A 22,890-nucleotide genomic window follows, 5' to 3' on the forward strand; every position below is an offset into this window, starting at 1 on the left:
ATCCCTTTCTAAATGATTCCATCTGGTTGTCTGCATTTTTTTTTCCAGACAGAAAATTCAAACACCTAAGCACTCCAACTTCTTGAAATATATCTAACTCCAGATGAGATCTGTTCAGTACTGGGTTTTTTTTCAGCATCTCTTCATAGCTTGATGGCATTTCTCCATTCATCTATTATTCATGTATGTTCTTGTCCTATGCCTACCTGAAGTGTTATTTGTAACTGAAGTAATTGGAACAGATAATTGCATCTATCACAACCATCAGTGTCATGTGCTTCAGTAACAAAGGAAATTCTGACCTAAAGGAATCTTAGCTCAGGTCACTGATATACAATTTAAAGACCTGATCTGACTTCTGGACAGTGCTGCTTGGCTTCATTTTGTGTCAGAACAGCTAAAGCCTGAGAATCCACTCAGTTTTCATAGTGGCAGGCTGCTGTAGGAGGGCATCTAAAATTGCTTTAAACTGGCTTTGGTTTTATGTTTTATTTTTTTGCAGCAAAACCATCTTCCAGATTCTTAAACAAAATTAGCATACTTAAAATGAGCAAAAGGATTTCTAATCAGTAGATATACAAGTGAACATAACAGCCAGTACTAACTCAGCAATGGCTCAAGCACAGTTTTGGATGTAAAAAAAAAACAGTAAGTCTTTATCCATAGGGAGTAATACAGCTCATCAGAACCTCTCCTTTTTTCCATTGTTTTGGACATAGACATCTCTGTCAAAATGGGAACTTCCATGGAAAATGCTGATTCTTGATAATACGTTTGAAGTTATTATACCTTGCACTGAATACTGCAGGTCTTTATAAAGTAAGTGCTTCTAAGACATGAAAGAAAATGCAATGTGATGTGGCCACGTATGTGATATCAGCAGTAATGCCATCTTAGCTTACACAATTTCTCCCTCATTCTTAAGAAACCCAGACTGAAAACTACCAGTGATGTAATAACTGCCTAATCTGTTGTTGCCTACTCAATTAGAAAATTGATAACCAACCTCAGGAGAGACCTCTGTTATTCCAAACTGGGATAAACTCTGATGCAAAATGTTGATATTAAGGGAACGCAGCACTTCTTCAGATGGGAGAGCCTCAGAAATTCCTGGCTTTCTATTCAGTGGGGATACAAACAGTTCCACACAGTTCTTCTTTCCCTAGGAAAATAAAAACAATACAGAATCATAAGAAGGATCTGAGATTAGATAGCCTCTGCTGTCTATAGATTGTATCTATAATTCTTTAAATGAAAGTATAGAATATAAAGACTGTAACCTGCTCTGTGAGGAGAGTATACCTATTCCTTGACTCCTTAAATCCCAGTTGACTGTGCAAGAAGATGCAATTACCATATGCAGGCACATGAGCTTTGTCCCATTCACTATTACCAGAATACCCTCTTCCTAAGTCTAGTACCATTAAATGAGACAGGCCAATGTAACATGATTAGGGAAGGAGCTACAAGATGGGGACAAGGGCAAAGTGCCAGCAGTGGTTTTATCAGACAGTTGTCTGATTTGAAATGCATCATTATTTTAGAAGGTCATTTTAAAACAGGAATGCTTAATAGAATAGTGTGGTATTCTGGAACTGCTTTCTAATCCCATGCCAAAACATTGCAGACATATACCACAGTGAAGAATAAAGTCCTTTTAATCGACTGCAGTGCAACTCCTTAAAAAGGCACAACAAGATGAAAGGACCAGAAAAGCTGTGTTTACATTTAATAGGTAAGTTGAGAATTCCTACTCTCCCCTCTATTAATTCCTGCCCAGGTGTCTGTGATGCAGTCCTGGTAGCCCAAGGGGTGCTGTATTAGAGATACCACTCTGTCACGAGGGAGCAAAAGTAAAGACTGCCAGAGGGTTCCTCTGGTCATGATAGCCTAGAAAAACACCTGAGACCAGTGGTCCAGACAGTGCTGATGTCCAAAAGAGAGTTTTGGAACCTGGATTTCCCAGGGCTATGGCCAACTTCGCCATGGCTGTGATGTAGAGTCCAGACGTCGGGGATTCCACACATGCAATGTAAGCATGGAGCTACCTCCATTGATGCCTGCACAGGCAAGAACCAGTCTGGTTATTTGCTATTCATTATGGGATGGGAGAGATTGGTTCAAACTAGGATAATCACAATTTCCCCACCTCCTTCCCTTCACCTTGAATGTGCATCATTAACTTTTCTGAAGTGAAGAAAAAGACATCTTTTGCTATTTTTAGAATACCTAACTGTGCATTCAGGGTAGATTTGCATGGAAAGGGACACTTTCAAACATGTTTACCTGAAATCTGCCCTCTGTGCTCTCACATGTGCTGCTGGCCCATCTGCTTGATAAGATTAGTAAGGACTTTAGCTACTGGTGGGACTACACAGATCAGCAAGGTTATAAGAAGGGAAAACACACCTACAGGTCTGGACCACCGGTTCAGGGCAGAGACTTTTGTCAGCTGAAGAAGCTGATTTGAGGCTGCAGTCCTACTCAGTCTCTGATGTGGCTAGGTGGCTGGTTCTGGGTGTAGTTGGCAGGCACAAGGTAAGGCTTAGCATGGCCCCAACACCCCTGGTATTTTGTGCCTTCTCTTTTTAGGAGTTCCTCTGCTATTAAAAGGCCTTTATGGGAGGAGGATTTATTGGAAAGGTTAAGGAGACACTGGAAATGCCCCATGAATATTTCCTGGCACACTGTGTTGTTATATGAGAGGCTAGCACGCACTCTGCTCTCCTTGTGCCCAACCCCATCTTGGCTGATAGGTTCCTCATCACTCTTGATAGCTGCTCACTTGGGATGGAATCAGGTTACCTCACTTAAGTCATGTGAATTACCTTGAAAGTCAGCGGAGAGAGACTGGCACCTCCAGGGAATGATTTAATCCACCCTAAAATAATCAGGATCTCAGTGCCTCTCCTAGCAGTTACCCTTCTCTATACTTTTTTTACAGGGAGCCTTCTTGAGTAGCTTTGACTAGGCTGAAGTAAGGTGAGATGAATTTTGATGTCCTCTGCTTGCTTGCCAGCCCTCTGCATGAGAGAAACTGGCCCATGCTGGATGCAGAGTGGGAATAATGTCTCCTAAGATATTTTTCATCCTTGTGAATTTTGACTGTGATTTTTAGAGCAAAGAGGGCAAAAGTTTCCTTTCTTTCTTATATCACTAAAATATTAACCCATAGCAGACTTTGCAGATGTTAAGACTAATTAATTAATTGTATTTACCGTATTCTAAGCTATAGGCAGGTGCAAAATGACATTATCTTTTCTCTTAAATCACAAATTAGAGGAGAAAATCTATGGAGCCAGTAGGAAAATAAACAGCATTTTTCTTCTGCTTAGTTACATAACTTCCACAGAGCATAGTAAGAAAGTGACTTTGTGTGTTGAAATACACATCCCAAACTTTGGAACATTTCTCATTTAATTGTGCTCTTCTGTGAATATGTCTTTCAACCTTTCATTCTGGTTAATGGAAGGGACAAAGGAGATTTAGCATCACTTGTCACAACTGAGTGACGTCCCTCGCAAACATTAAAAGGGCTGCATTGCGTTCCTATTGATCTTTTCCGCTGTATTTCTTGTGTGATCCTTTCTCACAGAGATATTATTTGAAGCAATTTTATAATCCTTTTTGATGTATAAAATCCTATCAAGGTATTGAGGCAGGAAACACTTTTATGCTGAAGCTGTCAGTTTTCTTCCCTAATATTCAACCTGCATGCAGAATAAAACAAAATAACTCTTCTTCCCTCTGCAATGTGAATTGAATGCAATACACACATGATGTTGGGGTTTTTCTTGATTCATGGCAAAACTGTCATAAAAAAACAACAGTATTAAGAATCCATGCTCTTAACAGAAAACCACACAATGGCAATTGCTTTCAATAGTCATTCTTATTAGAAGCAAATTTTTTGCCATGTTTTGCAAATACAATACCATAGTCTGCAAGATAATTTTTGAGCATGCATTGTTACAGCTGTATTTAAGAACACGAATATTAACATTGTGAGGGCAATCTGAGGATAGATAGTGAAGATGCCTTTGAAAGGCAGAATCATATGTACTTTTTTGAGCAATATTCCACCTTTGAGAAAAAAAAGCCCCATGATAAAGGTTTCTCAGTGAATGTGATGTTGAACTGCACTGGAATGAAAACTAAGGGATAAGCAATCTGCTTATGAACATGACACAAAAGAAGTTTATCTGATTTAATTTTTTTCCAGATTGCAACTGAGAATGCTTTCCTTTCAAAAGAAAATTTAAATCATTTTGTAATGGAGATCTATTTTTTTGTAGTGCAGTTCAAACATTAGAAAAAAAAGTATTTTTCCATCCTATTTTATTGCACTTTTCCATAGTGACAGGAAAATAAATTTAAGAGAATTCAAAGTAACCTGATACATTTTATTGTACATAGCCCTTTGGTACTTACAATGAGTCTGTTGATATGAACTTGCTGAGGTAACAGTCCTAGTGCTGCTGCCACTCCTTGGCGAAATATCCGGAGCAACGTGATATTCAGCTTGTTTACATCCATTTGCAGTGTCTGAAAAACAAAACCAGTTCAAATGAAATCCTTGCTCAGCACACTCAGTTCTCAAGATGACTGATCTCTGCAACTGTTTGTTAATTGTTTTTTTCCGAGAATAATAATCCGTGCAGTGTATTGCATTGAAGTAAGGAACAAGTCCAAAGGAAAATTTAAGCATCTTAAATGCTTCTCGTTAGCGAAGTACCACCTTTCCTCAACTACATTCAAAAGAGTTTCCAGAGGTTTTTGGCTAAATTCCTTGGGCAAGATATAGTGTTCAAGTGAACACAGCTATTACATTAAAAATTGCTACATTAAAAAGTCAAGCATTAGACACCAATTCACCTTTAAGAATGAGATGTTGGATTTACACAATGAAGATTTGCTTTGAATATTATCTTAGCATTTCTCCCTGCAGGTGAAGAATGAGTCAGACATGGTGAAATTATAGGATTTTAATTTTGATTAGCTGTTTCTGAGATAAAAAAAAAAACATTCTGGAACTCAATGATCTTAAGGTCCTTTCCAACCCTAATTATTCTATAAGTCTATGATTCCACATGCTTGAATTTCCTAAACCTTCCTCATGTGAGTCAGAGAAGGCTATAATGATGAGTGGTGTTCCTCAGGGGTCAGTATTGGGACTGGCACTATTTAACATCGTTGTTGGTGACAGTGGGATTGAGTGCGCCCTCAGCAAGTCTGCCGATGACACCAAGCTGTGTGGTTTGGTTGATACCCTGGAGGGAAGGAATGTCATCCAGAGGGACCTTGACACACTTGTGAGGTGGGCTGATGCCAACCTCATGAAGTTTAACCATGACAAGTGCAAGGTCCTACACCTGGGTGGGAGCAATCCTAGGCACAGCTACAGGTTGGGCAGAGAAGAGATTCAGAGCAGCCCTGAGGAGAAGGACTTGGGGGTGTTGGTTGATGAGAAAATGAACATGAGCCAGCTTCAGTGTGTGCTCACAGCCCAGAAAGCCAACTGTATCCTGGGCTGCATCAAAAGAAGTGTGACCAGCAGGTTGAAGGACGTGATCCTGCCCCTCTATTCCATTGTTGTGAGACACCACCTGGAGTACTACATTCACCTCTGGGGCCTCAAAACAAGAAGGACATAGACCTGCTCAAGCAAGTCCAGAGGACAGTCATGAAGATGATCAAAGGGCTGAAATCCCTCTCCTATGAAGACAAGCTGAGACAGTTCGGGTTGTTCAGCTTGGAGAAGAGAAGGCTCCAGGGAGACCTTAGAGAAGCTTCCAGTGCCTGCAGGGGGCCAATAAAAAAGCTGGAGAAGGACTTTTTACAAGGGCATGTAGTGATAGGACAAGAGGGAATGGCTTTAAACTGACAGAGAAGAGATTTAGATTTGATATTTGGAAGAAATTCTTCCTTGTGAGGGTGATGAGAGACTGGCACAGGTTGCCCAGAGAAGTTGTGGCTGCCCCATCCCTGGCAGTGTTCAAGGCCAGGTTGGATGGGGTTTTGAGCAACCTGGTCAACAGTGAAGGTGTCCCTGACCATGGTAAGAGGTTGGTCCCTTCCAACCCAAACCATCTTATGATTCTAGGGTTCTATGATAATTTTCAGCAGAGACTGAAGCATTTTCTTTCCCTGTGTTAGCATCATAGTGAAATTTAAATGTTTTCTCAAGTTCAAAGTCAGTGGAATTTTACCCAGGAAATCATTTAGATTCAAATCTTCTGTTTCCAAAAAGACCCAGGTGTGAGGTCTTTATGTACTTTATATATTGGTGGCCAGCACGTCCATGTGGTACTCTGGGGTCCCTTCCTTCGCATCCATATCTGCTTTGCAGACAATATGTAGTGGAGAAGAGAGGGAAGAGGAGTATGTCAGATGGTCCCAGAAGGCTTCCAATGTTTCTGGCAACTTCTGACTTAGGAAGTCAGTAAGTTCTGATTGAGCCAGTTGACTTGAGCTGAAAAAGATTATTTTAAGCTTCCTCTTTAGAGCCATAGGCCACCTTGCTGCTTTGAGGATCCAAGCAAGAATTCTTTCATAACCATAACTGCATAAAGTGAATTAAATACCCATGGGTCAGACATCACCCTGGGAATATGGCTATGGCCCAGAAAGGAAGGCAACTTTTTTCTCAAAGAAAAGCAGCATTACACAGTTTTACAGTTGTTCTTTATCAGTAAGGGTTTGTAAGTTATGATGTGAACCCATAAAAGATTTGCTTTCTTTTCCCACTGCCAATCTGATTTTTCTTTCAGTACTGTTTTAATTTTTTTTCCCATTTTCTCATTTTTTTGGAATTGTCAGGTCTTGACACATCAACTGAGATCTGCTCTTACCACACAGGTTTAATTCAAAGTATTACAGGATTCTTCATTTTAGATTACCCTTCCTACCCTGGCATTTTCAAAATGAAAAATCCTCTTCTCTTTGCTTCTTCTTGATCTAGACAGACAACTTGACTGGTTACAAAACTGATCCAGCTTTTCTACTGAAACACAAAAATGTCTTGAGAGGGGACACATGTAGGTCTAACAGATCTGAGCACCATCTTTTCTGTTCCCAGACTGGCTTGCTCCAGCCACAACATGCCTGAGCAATACATCAGACAAGAATTGGTCTGAAGCTGTCACTACACTGAAATTTGACAGCCTGCTCTGAGGATCCTGGGCAACCGAGAAAGGGAGTTGTTGCTAATATAGGAAGGCTGCCATGAGTGTCCCTAGAGATCCATCAGGATGGTATGAAGAGTGCAAAACTGCTTGTCTTAGTCAGTGACCCTGAGTTATGGGGATAATGCTAACTGTTGTTACTGAGCAAAATTAGCAGGCATAAAATCAAAATACATTCACTTAAACATACTCGAGCCAGGGAGCAGATCACGCTAATGGAGATGTTGTTAAATCGTGTGTTAAGAGCTCACTGATAAAGACACAGAAATGAAACAGCCAGAAAAATACCTAGCTTCAGATGAAAAATAAGATCTTTAAGAGCCTATACGGAGGTAATAAATACTTACAGATTTAGCATGCTGGGATCACAGTTCATCATATCCAGGCACAATAAAATGCATGAATAAACTCCATTACCATGAAGAGGTAATGCTTTCTTCTACTAGGTCTGAATTTTGCCCACTGTGTCCTATAACAAACAGTCATAAAAGGCTTCACAGTGTGTGTGTCTTTAACAACTATCTTGTCCTTGGTGGTTCTGGGTGAAGCCTGAAGACCACAGGACTTGCTCTGTTGGTCTGGACTTAGCCTGCTGTGAAAGCTCACGTGGCATTGCAGCTGGAGATTTCAGGACCCTTTTAGGAAACCTCCTAAGTGGATGGGAAGAAATTTGTCCTTAAACTTCATCTCAAAGTGCTCCTTGTGTAGCATTAAAGATTTTTTTTGTGACTGTTCACAAAAGAAAACTGAAACCCAAGAAGTATCTGAGGAAGAAAAAGGTCAGATTTTTTTACAAGAACCTTGCCTTGCAGGGATCTACTTCTTAGTTGCTCGTGTTAGCGTGAAACTTAGGAACTTGGCAATTATAATAAAAATTAAGCAAGAGTAACATAGGCCACCTTTTTCTACATGAGGCAACACAAGAGAGTGCATTTGCCTCTTCCTATGAGAGAAAAGGTAGCAGTCCGGATTCTGCCACTTTAGGAATGGGATTTCTAACTCAATCGATGAAAGATAATGTATAAAAATGCTTGATGGTATCCCAAGAGCATCTGCTTTAGAGTGAGCAGCACACCACAAATGTGCTCTGTGCTCTCTATTACCCCCTTGCTTGTACGGGATTCATAAAAGCGTAAAGCAGGAGTAGACCAGGTTAGAGACGCATCAAGTTCATTTTCCTTTGGCCAACTCTGGATGCTTATGGAAAATGAAAGGAACAGGGCAAAATGATATCCTTTTCCCAACTTCCTTCTGACAACTTCCATACTAATTTATGCCTACTCAGCACTAAAAGGTAATGAGTCTCCTCAATTACAAGAATTTTATCATACTGACACTATTAAGATCTTGAAGGCAACACTTGGGGGCATTATATTCTCAACTCTGGCATGTGCACTCCCAAAGGTGACTACAATTTAAGTCTGACCTGAGGGTCTTGTACAAAATTGCCTTTGCAAATTCTTAACTATGACAATTTTTGTTGAGAAAAGTTACTCAAAAAAAGAAAAAGAAAAAAAATAAAGTCCTAATGATCCCTATCAGTAGAAAACTTCTAAAATATTAATAAAATTTTAAGATTTAATATTGTGCCATACTAATGAATTGCTTAGATACTGTGTTTAGTCCATAAAGGTAAGAGATTAGCACAGAAAACTGATAAAGGATGAATTACAAATGCAACAATGCCTGTACATTAGACAAACAATATAAACTACCATTAACAGAATCACTCCTAGAATGGAAACCTGTCCAACCATTTACTGGTTATAATTACACAGACGAAATCATTATGTATTCTAACACCACCTGTGATATAATGTGAAATTAACCCCTGCAAATTAAATCCATAGATATAAATAAAACAAATCATTAGCATAGATACACAAGTTGTGTCTTACTGTGTTCCTCTAGTTCCTCCTTCTGCTTTGGAAAAGAAAGGGCAGAAGCATCCCAGTTACACAGCACTAATAATTTACCCTTTATTCATCTGCAGTGTTTATCTTGGATTGCAACCTGCTCCCATGAGAGTTCACAGTTTTGAATCTGCTACTGCTGTTGGCAATAGCAACTTGTTGAGCCTCGAGGTAAACACCCTGGAGGACCCATTTCCCTGAGCAGCTATGGACCTGGATATTGCAGCTGCAGTGACAGTTTCCAGGTTTATGTGATCCAAGCAAAGCAGTAGTTTGAAGAGAAGTTTTCTGTTTGTAATGGAAAACTTGGGAAGACAGAGTTCCAGGAAAGGAAACTCAAGACAGAAAAATGCCAAGGGCCATTCATTCACACCTGAGATCCTACAGGTACTTTCTGATAAGGATTTTTATGCTAAAGAAAAAAAAGGGGAAAAAAAAAAAACCCAATATGAAAGGGATGAATGTATAACACAGTTTCTGAAACAATATCTTAGGATGTTACAATAAATTATAATTTGCAAGTCAAATTCTGCTTCTCAAGAAGCATTCAGAGATGCCTCCCTTTCTTATCTTTTCCTTATCATCAGTGATATCCTTTTTACAATGACCCTCAAATATACCATTCCTTTGCTAAACACTGGTTACTGCCCTCTGAACTCCACCTGACCGAACCACCACAGGTGTTTTCTCAAGCCTCCAGCTAACCTCAGTATACTGGAATAACCAAGAAAGAGGAAGGTTAAAGTAAAGTCTTCACAATACTCTTACCAAGAAAGATTAAAAGTAAATCAGCAAACTATATATACTAGGAAATTTACGTATTTAAGAGCCATTGCATAATAAGTTCCATTTTTGTGCTAAAACCAAAGGAAGTCTACTCTAAAAATGACAAGAAAAATAACCACTCCAATTTACTTAGGCCAAACAAAAGAGAAAGCTCAGAAAAGAGTTGCCTTACCTGCCTGTGCTCCACTTTATTTATAAGAAAGTCATCAGAAATGCTATAAAATGTTTTTTGTGTTAAAGCAAATACTGGACTATGGTCAGGCTGTGGGTCCCTCCATCTGAGCACTCTGCTCTGCTCTCTGTACAGTGACAATGTCTGTAGTTCATTAGTGTCACTGTGTTCCATCTTGTCACCCTCATCAGACAGCCTCAGTTGTACAGCCAAATAGGATGTATTTTTCAGGAGTGAAGGTGAAAGTGCTGCAGCTGTATTTGTACAGTTTGGGTACAGGAGTACAAAATACTTGGCAACAAATTGTGAAAATACCTGCATTTTCTGTTTTCTTCCCCTAAACACATTGGATTTGCCCCCTGTTGCTGTTCAGCAATTGAGATCATAGCTGCACTGGGCATCATGTTAGCCCCTTTGGCTGGCTCAGGTACCTAATACACATCCATAGGAGACTTTGGCTTTTGTAACATTATGTGTCATGTGTCACTGCAAGTTCAGCGTCTCACGTAGTCCATGAATCAAATGGGAACTGCATGTAGTCAGCCAGTGTTATGGAACTAGAACAAAGCATTTTGCCAAGACAACTGTCACTCCAAAGGTACTTTGCCCTAAACCAAACTGATGTCCATGGTGGCATTCTCTCCTCTCCCATTTACATCTCCCTCTACAATGGTACTTTCTCCAAGATGAGAAACCTGCTCTTTCATAAAGTCCATATTAAACTTGGAATTATATCTGTAAACTAAGATTAAATTCTCCTGAGTATAAAATCAATTATTCTCAGTAATCAATTAAAGAAGCTTCATGTTTCTATGTGTTAGCAGTTGTCTGCAGTGACCTACTCAAAATTTTATACATAATATATTTCTGCTAAAACACAGTGTGACTGGAAATATAAATCTTGGGGCATTTAAGTACTTCTAAGGTCAGGGACCAACTACATAAAAAATTGTGAGGTGGATTCTTGCCTATTCTACAAAAGTACACTGAAAACTGTGTAGGTCAAAGGAGGTGATCCTGCCCCTCTACTCTGCTCTCGTGCGACCTCACCTGGAGTACTGTGTGCAGTTCTGGTGTCCTCAACATAGAAAGGACATAGAACTGTTGGAACAAGTCCAGAGGAGGCCACGAGGATGATCAGGGGACTGGAGCACCTCCCATATGAAGACAGGCTGAGAAAGTTGGGGCTGTTCAGCCTGGAGGAGAGAAGGCTGCTTGGAGACCTCATAGCAGCCTTCCAGGATCTGAAGGGGGCCTATAAGGATGCTGGTGAGGGACTATTCATTAGGGACTGTAGTGATAGGACAAGGGGTAACGGGTTAAAACTTAAACAGAGGAAGTTCAGATTAGATATAAGAAGTTCTTTACTGTGAGGATGGTGAGGCACTGGCACAGAAGTGGTGAATGCTCGATCCCTGGCAGTGTTCAAGGCTGGGTTAGACAGGGCCTTTGGTGACGTGCTTTAGTGTGAGGTGTTCTTGCCCATGGCAGGGGGGTGGAACTGCATGATCTTAAGGTCCTTTCCAACCTGAACTATTCTGCAATTCTATGAAAAACACCTGAAATAGTAGAAAAATTACAGGTGTATGCTTCAGTTTACAAGAAGCAGTGAAAAGCTTTGAGAAATCCTCTGGACCTGGAATATGAACTGTTTAAGTCATCCATTTAGAAGGATGGAGGAGACACGAGGTTGCAGAATATGCAAAACTGTCCAACAGTTCCAAATTTCACATGTAGCTGGTGAAAATTTAAGTGTGCTTTTACAAAGAGTATTGGGATGGTGAGAAAAATAACTTGAAACTGATTCTGTATAAACATTAAGGAGAAGTGATAGGAATGAGATACTTTGATCACTTCAGTCCTGATGAGACCAGGAAAGCTTTGTATATTTGGATGCTACTTTTCAAGATATATACAACTCACATTTTTACTAGAGAAAAAAAACCCATATCCTTTATGGGAAATCTTTAAAGTAAGCATAATATTTCCTGGATTTATGCTTTTCTCATACAGTATTAAAGAACCATTTGGCTCTTGATCAATTTTTCATGAAAACATACACATTTAAAAATTTATGCATGTTATGAGATCTATTAAAGACATCAAATACAGAAGTAACACTAATGGGAAATTTAGGGTTAATGTAGTTAAGACAGCCGTATGGTCTCTCCCCATACCGATTTTTGAGTTAATGTTAATTAAAATACAAAAAAAATCAAAATTTATAAGAGAAAGCAGTCTTTCACACACTGCAATTAATCCGCACACCTTTTTACCACAGGAAGCTTCTGAGGCCAAAAACTGAACAAGAGGCAGAAAAAGGCTGGATGCTTAGATGCTGAAAATCACTAATGTCCCTGAAAACTGTACAGAAGAGACTACAATTTTGCCATACAAGCAAGAAGGAAGGAAGACAAACCTTTAACTATCAGAAACCAAGACAAACCCTAGTGCAATAAAAGGGTAAGTTTCTCAGTCTGCTATCATAAGTTTTGAGTGCTGGACATCATCCTGGACTAAATACTGCATTTCCTACAAGTTCTATTTACATGTGTAGGTACTGTTTGAGGATCATGTAAGAGCTGCATCACTGAGAATGAAGATGCTGTACCAGGTGTTGAGGTGAGGCCAGGGCACTCTGCTGGCATCCACAGTTCAGACTGGCAAAGCTACTCTGGAGGTGGGTGAGTAATATGACTAAACTGGTTTGTCTCAGCTACGTGACAGATTTACACTTCTTTTTGCAGGAAGAACTAATTTCTCAAACGAGATCAGCTGATTTGAAGCTGATTTAACCACTTCTGTAGGAAGCACCAACACAAGAGTGAGAAATGCTCCATCTGTGAGGTCTGGCTTTTGTCCAAGATCCTCTTGCTGAGCTCTTACATGCACTTGGGCACATGTGAGTCAGTCAGCTATAGAAAGACTCTATGACCTCCATGGATGATTAAAGTGTACAAGAATGCATTCAGCCTATTAAGGATAAGGTTTGTCTTCAAAAGGCACACTTTGATTTCTATCAGTCCTATGGTTTGCATTAACCTCTGGGCTTGCTGTCTCTTAGCAAGGATAAGGGTCAGCTCTTTCAATGTCACTTGACACCATTGTGTCACAAGGTGATGTGGATTTAGTGATCACATCTAATGAGAAGACACAGCATAGCCTTCCATTTTTTTTCTGAAGGAGATCTCAGAAGGTCAGTTATTTCATTCTCGTGGCTTCTGAGTCGTGTGGGTCACTCCTGTACCACAATGTGATGTATTTAGAGGGGTGACAGTCTGAGACTGTGGATTAGACTGTCCCCTCAATGCTCATTGTACTCACTGCCCTTTACCTCTTTCCTATGTTATCATTAATGCATTAATCATGCATTGTATATTTGGAAGTCAGAAACTCTCTACAGCTTCCAAACACCTAATATACTATAGATTGCATGAGGCTACCATCCCATAGCCTAACCTCAGCAGGGGAATAACCTTATCCAGAGCCCAGTAAAGTTAATAGGACTTATTTCTGTCCTATTGAGTCAGAGAGTTGAAGAACCCCATACCCTAAATGCCCATGGGATGCATGCTTGCCATTGCTGAGGGGGTATAAGAGGGGAAGAAAAGGTTATCTATTGTCTGTGGGACACAAGTTTGGCACAGTTTTGTCATTAAATAACACATGTACTCTCTACTGTGGGTGCCCTTCAGAAGCAGGAAGGAGAGAGGCAGGATGATTCAGTAGTTCTGTTGGACTTTGTGGCTGATTTTCTAGAGCTTCTTTGGGACAGAGGGAACTTTCTGCTTTACCACCTGAAGGAGCTTCAGTACCTAGTGATGGGAGGAGGCAGTTTACTGCTGCACATGGAAGTATGCTAGTCCTTTTTAAAAAATTGGTCACGACAACACTACATTTATTTTAAAAACTGCTAAGCTGGGAGCATTTGCAATTAATGCAAATTGTTACCAGTAGGGATAAGAGACCAAAGTTGTGCTGTGCCTCTGGCCTTAGCAAGTCTGCCTCAGTTAATCTGCCTCAATTCTATGTCTGTAAAATGGGGACAACAGCATTTGACTGTTTCAGAGGATTTTACATAGAATCATAGAATAGTTAGGGTTGGAAAGGACCTTAAGGTCATCAAGTTCCAACCCCCTTGCCATGGACAGGGACATCTCACACCAAACCATGTCACCCAAGGCTCTGTCCAACCTGGCCTTGAACCCCGCAGGGAGGGAGCATTCATCATATATTTCAGTAAGAAGATGGGGGGCAGATATACAGAATGGAACTTTTCAACTTCTTTCACAGAATTTGAAGAAGTTCTTCTTTCACAACATTTTAATGTTGCTCCCAAAAGTCACTTCCTGTCTTTCGTAATTTGGTACTGCATTTGTTCAAGGACTGAGATTTACTTCATCACAAAGTATTTCAGTTTTCTTAAAATAACAGCTGAAGTTCATTTCAAAGCTCCAATAGCTTTCTAGGCTTCCTTCTTTCTCCATCCACTTCTCCCTGTTTGCCTCCCTTGTGGCAGACAGTTGAAAAGGACAAGATGATGGAAAAGCACAGGACAATAAAGAGAGGTAGAAACATGAGGGGAGCCGGAAGAGCTCAGCTGTACACCATTTCAGACTTTTTGTTCTTTGAGAGGCATGTAAAATGAGTGTCGTAAAATTGTCCTATATGTCCTAATTCAATATTAGCAAAAAAATTATTCCTTTCATTACAAAAGAAATGTATTGTGCTATTATGCCCGGTACAACTTTTATGCACAGCATGATTGTACCAGTCACATCCTATTTCATTATCCCAAAGCCCGCTGTAATCCTCAGGGCAAACAGACCCTTTTGAGCCTGTTCAACACAGCACTTTATATGTTTGTTTTTTCTGTCCAATTATGAAATCTCCAGGTAGAGCCAGCATAAAGCTCTAAATGTCAGAAAACCATCATTGTTTCTCCTTGCTCCTTTTGTAAAACCCTAATTTCAGCTAGGTTTATGTTTCAAACAACTCTTAGTTACTGAAGTTTGAATTCTTGTTCTGACTTTGTAAAATGATCCTCAATACATTAAAATGCCTCCCAGAAAAATGGCAGGCATAAAAAACCCATCCCAAAATCATCCTTTTCATCTTCAGAATTTTAAATTTAGTTTGTAGCAGAAACATGCATGTATATAAGCTGAGAAAGTAATGAAGAACAAAACTAGCAATCTAAGACAATACAGCAACTTCCACATCTTTCAGGAACTGATGTGGCCAAAAGACTCCCAGTGAGTTATTCTCCATAGTAACCTTTTTCTTTGCTCTTAAAATCAAAGGAAGATTTCAGCACTGCTGACGTCCTAGCTTTCTCATGCATTTAGTTTCAGAGACAAATTTTACTGGTAGTTTCAGGGGAGCAAAAACTGCCTGAACACACACAATGGGAACATTGTAGAAAGAGGCAAATGCTTTCCCTTTTTTCACATAATCACAGTTCTCTGCAGTTCCTGGGAATAGGAAGAAGAAAATTTGAAATACGTCTGGGGGAAAAAAAATAATGAAAAAAAAAGGTCTTAAAATATACTTGGCTCAAGTGGAATTGAGATATTTACATGAAAGCCTATTTTTATGTGATTCCTGAATACAGCTCATGTCCCAGGACAGTCTGGATTATTTGTCCAACACAGATGAGACTCGCAATCTAAGAAGCAGTTCTTACACCTCAGCTCCTGAGAGATCAGCATCCAGTTTTTGGGAATCAAATGTCCAACAGAAAGGGCTCTTCAGTGTGATGCAATTCACCAGTGTGTTTTGGGGTTTAGGTGCTTTCAGCCTTTTTGCCCACTCAAGTTTCTTTACAGCTATTATTGTCACCACAATCACAAGTTATTGCAATAAAAGTTGTATCACTGATTTTCTCCTGCCCAATGAAGCACTCCAAATCCACATGAACTGAGTGCAGACAACAAAAGGCAGCCTCGTAACTTCTGCCTTACATTCCTTTTTCTATTAAGAACTTGAAACAAAGTTAAGCAAAATCCAGCAAAATTCTTGGGGACCTAAATTTCTTAGACAAAACTTGCATTACTTTGAGGTTTATGCTGTCACTGATTCATGTGACTGGATATACCTCCTTTTCCTCAAAGTTTTAGCAAAACCATTAATGATCGTGTGTGAAACCTATGAGCTCAAACAAGGAAGCAGATGAAAAGACAATCTCATGATTGACAACTGTCTCAGGACCTCTGACCTCCTGAAAATGCTAATACTGAGTGTACTTCAGAGGCTATGAGGTACAAGTTCCCTTTCTTCTGGGCAGAAAAAGTATTTTTCCTTTTCTTTCTAGTTCTGAACAGAGAAGACACAAGGGAAAACACTAACACCAAATCTTCAAAGATTTAAGGAGAGTTTTACCTCAAAGACTCCTGTTAATGCTAACAACAACATTGTATTTAAGACTAGCAGGTCAAGATTCAGGATTCAGGCTTTGGTTTGGAAGTGTGATACATAATCTGTGTCCCAAATGACCTAATATAGGACAAGATTTCCGGCTCAATCATTAGGGAAAAACATTTATCAAATGGCTTCCAGATTAATTTGGGGGACTTTTCTTTAGAGGTAAGCCCACTTGTGATGTCAAAGATGAAGTTGTGTGGCCTTGTATTATGGAATTTTACTGCTCCAAAGTGAGTGGGACAGAGCACAATTCATGGATGCTCAATTCTGTCTTTTATATTTAGAATCAGAAAAGCACTCTGTTTCAATGTTTATTAATGAGCAACACAGCTGTTGAAGCCAACATCGGATGTTTAGAATGAGAAAAATGCCTTTTCCCCCGTTATACTCAGAATTGATCACTCTCAGAGAGAATATACAAAACAGTTTGCATGCAGTTCTCTCATTCTCACACATACACAAAAGCAAAAGAATTCATAATCCTTCCAGAAAGAAATAGCAATTGCAAGCTTGGTGGGTGAAGTTTCCTTTTGCTTCCCCTCACCCCCTTTTCTTTTAAATAATATTCTTTAAACATACAAGGAGTAATCTTCCAGATTTTCCCAAGTGACCACAAACTGTGCCATTTGTGTTTGGGAGGTACTGCTTCTCTGCATGAATGCAGCGAGTGCACCTTTATGCAGGCTTCCTGCCTCTTTCCTGTACTCTGGGAGTTTCCCAGTGATTTGGTGGCTCCTGCTCTGTGTGGGCAGAAAGAGGCTCCTGGGGAGAAATACTTCACTTCTCAGAAATGGAGTTTATGGCTCCAATCCAGAGCAATATCTGCGTTATCCCTGTCATATCAAAACACAAGTCCTGCAAATGATGACAAGAGGGCTTGTAGACATCTTAAAAATTCCCAGCATATCTACCTTATGCCCCAAGAAAAAGACCCAGTGACAGCATCTATGCCTGTTAATAAAAAGCTTTATGGCTTCCATCTCAGTTGGTATACAGATAAAACTTAGGACCTAAATTTATCAGTCAAGGTGTGTCTACTTCAACAAGTTCAGAAGTCACATGTAAAAGCAAACCAAAACAAAACAAAAAGCTACAAAGCCTCAGGAAAAGTGGAGGAACACAGTTTAAATTTGTGTATTTATATGTTATAACTTTTTTTTGACAGAATCATGCAGAGAAAGAACAATTTCATTGGGAACTGTGTCTAATGTTGTCTATTCTTATACACATCTAATGACAGCAACTGATTTTTAGCTCATTTTGAGAAAATTTCTCAGTGACCTATTCACAAGGTTGTTCCTTCAGCTGTAATAACACAGAAATACATTTTGCAAGGGTCCTAAATAGAAAATGCTCCTGGGAATAAAATCCACTGATGTGATCCCACTGAAATTCATATGACCACTTGGGAGACCAGGCTGTGCCCACAGCAACTCTGCACCCAGCTGAACACTGATATACCAGACCTGCACAGCTACCGGTCAGTGCACAGAAGCAAACTCAATGGATCCCATTGGTGCTGGACTAAGTATGCACTATACTCTCTAAGATGCAGATATAAATTTACTGGAGTGCTTGAAAGAGCTTTATTTTTTGTGCTACCCTCACTTGCTGATTCCCTGCTGTGTTTTCTCTTCTCTTCATGCAGTGCTAGCAAATTACATATTTTGGACTGCTCTCATGTGGAGACCTCATAGCAGCCTTCCATTATCTGAAGGGGGGCTGTTGGGATGCTGGGGATGGACTCTTCATTAGGGACTGTAGTGATAGGACAAGGGGTAATGGGTTAAAACCTAAACAGGGGAAGTTTAGATTGGATATAAGGAAGAAATTCTTTACTGTCAGGGTAGTGAGGCACTGGAATGGGTTGCCCAGGGAGGCTGTGAATGCTCCATCCCTGGCGGTGTTCAAGGCCAGGTTGGACAGAGCCTTGGATGACATGGTTTAGTGTGAGGTGTCCCTGCCCATGGCAGAGGGGTTGGAACTAGATGATCTTAAGGTCCTTTCCAACCCTAACTATTCTATGGTTCTATGTCCCATCTCTCACTCCTCTGATGACAAGGAAGCCACAGTGGTGTGCAGTAGTCTGAATGTATATATTATATCCATTCATCCTTCTGCTGTTGGCTATGTACAGCAGAGCTCCTCTCACACAGCTCAAGGGTGTAGTATTACTATGTGACTCAATAGCTGGTCTGACACAGCACCAGAAGAGTACAACAAAGGCTTCTGACCCATTATTAACTACAAGGGCACATAGTGACAGGACAAGGGGAAATGGCTTTAAACTGAAAGGGGCAGATTTAGATTAGATATTAAAGGGAAATTCTTCACTATGAGGGTGGTGATGCGCTGGGCACAGGTTGTCCAGAGAAGCTGTGGATGTCCCATCCCTGGAACTGTTCAAGGACACGTTGGACAGAGCTTTGAGCAACCCAGTCTAGTGGAATATGTCCCTGTCTGTGGCAAGGGGTTGGAACTGGGTGAGCTTTAAAGGTCCTTCCCAACCCAAACCATTCTATGGCTCTATGATTTCTCTTCAAACCATTCTATGGCTCTATGATTTTGCTATTGCAACTTTGAATAAAGCAGCAGCAAGTTCAGCTTCACCAGAACAAGCTGAAATGTTTGTGCAAGAGCAATACAATTGCTCTATATATGTGCTCACAGGATTTCTGGACATCTAGAAAGCATCATTACTATTTGACCAAAGTAGCAGGGTAGAGTGTTACCTCAATGAAAAATGTGGCACATTACTGCTAATGTGGTAGCTGATTCCCAAGGTCATTACAGTTGCCAGGGAATTAGATTCTGTCTATAATAGTGGAGGAATGCTCATTTTACAAGCTGAAACAAAGCTGAACCAAAATAATGGACCATAAAACAGAACAATCCCTCTCTGAGACGAACAAAGAAACATAAGATTAACTAAATGGTTTTTACAGCTTCCCATTTCTATGATCTTTTCCCCATTAAATATAACATCCCCAGAAAATCTTCCAGAAATCACATAATTAAATGACTGGAGGGAAAAGAGGAAAATAAAATAAAAGTTAAAAAATATGAAAATTATCATTTCCTAAGGAATTCCATTTGAGTGTTTTAACTAAAGGCAACAGCAAGTGGAAGGTAAACATTCTAAAATATTCTCTGTTGTTGTAGCAAAAATGCTTTGAAAATGTGATTCTTTTTCAGTTATGTTTTTTTTTTCCCACAGATTGATATGGCAAGAAATGAGAGAAATATAATCAGTGAAGCTCAATGTTACAGCTGAGACCTCTTCGCCCCCAATTCTTCAACTACCTGTTGTCACAGGATGCAGGGATATACGAGGGATATATATAATACTTTGTTCAACACAATAAACCTATGTTTTGTATTTGCCATGTTAGACAAAACCTACTCAGTAAAATTTGCCTGTGTCCATCTACACACAAACCATTTTATCCTCCCATCAGCACAGCCTGTCATATTTAACAGACAAATGTCTGTCTCACAATAACTTCCTGGTATCTTTCACTTCTGTGAGAGCTGATCAGGCTCTGCTGCTAGGGTCATATTTATGTGCACAACTTCAGGCATCTCATTTTCACCTGCCTTAATCAGAGTGGTTTATAAGCTGACTGAAAGGAAAGCAAATCCCATTAATTCATTGCCAGCTACACCTGCAAGTATATAAGCAGTCGCAGACATCCTGAGTTGCATTCCCCTGGAAAGACATTGAAAGCGGGCAGCAGCTTTTGCTGTTTCCTGCTAGAACAGAACAGTACAAGAGGGATTCTTTCATTACAGACCTGTGCAAACAGGTACCTAAAGCTCTGTTATGTCCCTGTGTTATGACAGAGAGAGCAAAGATGAAAGGCGAAGGAACACTTTAGTAATATATAATAATTCTCAGCTTACATTTGTAGTTTCTGTAATGTGGGCACCACAAAGGATCTGTCAGTGGGGATTAAACATATTCATTAGGTCTGAAGAAACAGAAGTCCACCATGGGAAAGTGGTTATCTTACAAACATGAAGAAGGTACGTAATGTGAACACTATAAATAGAAACGAAGACTTGGGACACCCAGGCCAGAGCTCTGGCCAGCATCCCTCCCTACCTCATTTTCCGTAGGTTTTGGGGTTATTCTTTATATTTACGACTAAATGAATAAATGAGAAAAGTGCATTTGAGAAAAATGCATTTGAAAGTATCTTCTGCAAAATGCAATGAATAAATAGCCATTCCTTTGCATTTTTAGAAGTCCAAATAGACGTGATCTTCTACTTGAACAACCACTCTGTGATTTTTCAAAGTCAAAAATCCAAATCTTCATTCAGTGACTCAAGCTGTTCTAATTTTAATATTTTTGAAGCGATTTAGTAAAATAAAATAGGATATACACCTACATAAGAAAGCTGATATTTTTTTGTCATTTAAAAATGTTTTTTACAAAACTTCTGTGCAAGAAAGAAGCTGCTACTTGACAGACTACATCCTTATGGAAGATAATATCCTTATGGAGCCATATCCTTAAAATATTTATACATACCTGTGTATTGAAACTTCATGTACAATAGAACACATATAGAGCTCTAATTATTAGTTGAGCATGTGATTGCTTACTTTAGACTGAAGAAGTATTACATCTGGTTATAAACCTTCTCTATATATCCATAGCTGAAATAATTGGAAGGTAGACGATGAGAGCTGGTACTAAGAAGCAATAACAGACTGGCTTAGAAACCTGAAAAGGCAAAAAGAGAACTGGGAATTCAAATTCTGTTATCAATCCAGTTTACTTCACCAGTGGGAATACTACACCCATGTTTTCTTCCAACATTTAAATTTCATTAAATAAACTTAATGAATGGGACAATTTCACAACATTAGCAGTATTTGCACTTCTGCAGTGATACTAATTCTGTGTTTCTGGGTACGAGTAAATCTTTCCTAAAGAGTCTCATAATGAATGAAAATCAGGCTGGGGCTGCCCATCTATCCACAGTGCAAATCCAGTTGTGGGCTCTTTGAATTGTGGAAACAGTGACTGTGGCAGTGCTACTCCAGCCTAAGGCTCTTGTCTCACATATCCCACAGATCTCAAAATGATGGTCTGCCCATGACAGCTCCAACTTGTAAATGGTTTTGCTGAGTATGGCCCCTTTAGGAGCCACAGAGAAATACTCTGTGAGCTACAAATATGGTATGGGCCTCTACAACCCCCTGCTACACTGCTTTCAAATCCAGAGAGTGCTGACATCTAGACATTCCTCATTTATAAAAACCCAAAGTGCTTCCTTCTTCTTGAAGAAAACTACAAAGCTTGTGAAAAGAATAGATGGAGAATAATAGAAATTATGTTTCTGTGAGGAAGGCTAATTTTTATCCCGTTAGATAACCATGTAAATAATGTAATGGGAAAAAATTCTTCATGAACTGCTGGTAATCGCTAAATGAAGAAAAACTACCAATGGCTATATAGGGCCAGCAGACTTCCTCCAGTTTAAGCTTTTCAGTTTATTTATCAACAGGGTTGATATACATCAGATTAGGATGGCAAAATTTCCATAATTACAGAGAAAAAAAAAAAGAAGGAACCACTCTTAGAAATTTTTTTTAAGGATAAGAAAATAAGGGGTGATAGTGATGTGATGTATACTGTACATATTCCATTCCAAAGGTAATCACACTGGATGCTGAAAGAGCAAGTAAAGGATAAACCTGTAAGTATGCTAGAACAGATTTCCTCTTTCAGAAAGTTTCTCCTAGCTCTGTGCTAGTCAACATCCTTATTAGAGGCCTGCTAAACCATAAAAAGTCATACAGAAGCTTGAAGATAACACGGAAAATTGAAAGTAGCTCAGAATCAGGGCACACGAGATAAACAATAAGGTACATCGGATGTGCTGGGTGCTTCACATGAAGTTCATCATGTACTTAATACGGCTAAATTAAAGACAATACAAATTTTGGAAAAGCACATGCAGTTCAGCTGCAAAGAAATATATTTTTAAAAGGACTGACTCAGAAAGTGAGTCAGGGTTCATAACTGATAACCAAGTAAACAGATAATTCCCAGGACAACATGCAGGCTAAAGTTATGGGAATACAATTCTTATTCAACCTCTGAACTGACTGGAGGCTGCACAGCCACGTCAGAGAGGTGGCAAAATTCATCTATTTATATGTATCTTGGTCTCTGTGTCTCTTGGTGTATGTATCTTTATTTATTTATAGGTATCTTGGTAATGAACAGAGAGAACTACATGCAGGCTGTCACTTTCTACCGCTTTTCAATTCGTTAATGTCTTGCTCATGCTGGTGATCAGGAGCACAACCGTGACCATGACCATGACCATACACATTCACATATACATAGCTTCTATGGGACAGTGATTTTGTAACTCTCCAGCTGCTTCCAGTT

At 39.6% G+C, this 22,890-nt stretch overlaps 1 protein-coding gene across 1 annotated transcript in view; it reads right to left on the reverse strand.

Moving 5' to 3' along the window:
- The window catches only part of PTPRR (protein tyrosine phosphatase receptor type R), a 145,316-nt gene that overhangs the window by 68,009 nt on the left and 54,417 nt on the right, over positions 1–22,890 (reverse strand). Inside the window, 2 exon segments of the mRNA XM_013127333.3 lie at positions 1,007–1,162; positions 4,432–4,545. Of these exon segments, the coding sequence (XP_012982787.3) occupies positions 1,007–1,162; positions 4,432–4,545 (270 nt within the window).

Source organism: Melopsittacus undulatus, chromosome 5 (genome assembly GCF_012275295.1).
Source record: "Melopsittacus undulatus isolate bMelUnd1 chromosome 5, bMelUnd1.mat.Z, whole genome shotgun sequence".
Classification (NCBI taxonomy): Eukaryota; Metazoa; Chordata; class Aves; order Psittaciformes; family Psittaculidae; genus Melopsittacus; species Melopsittacus undulatus.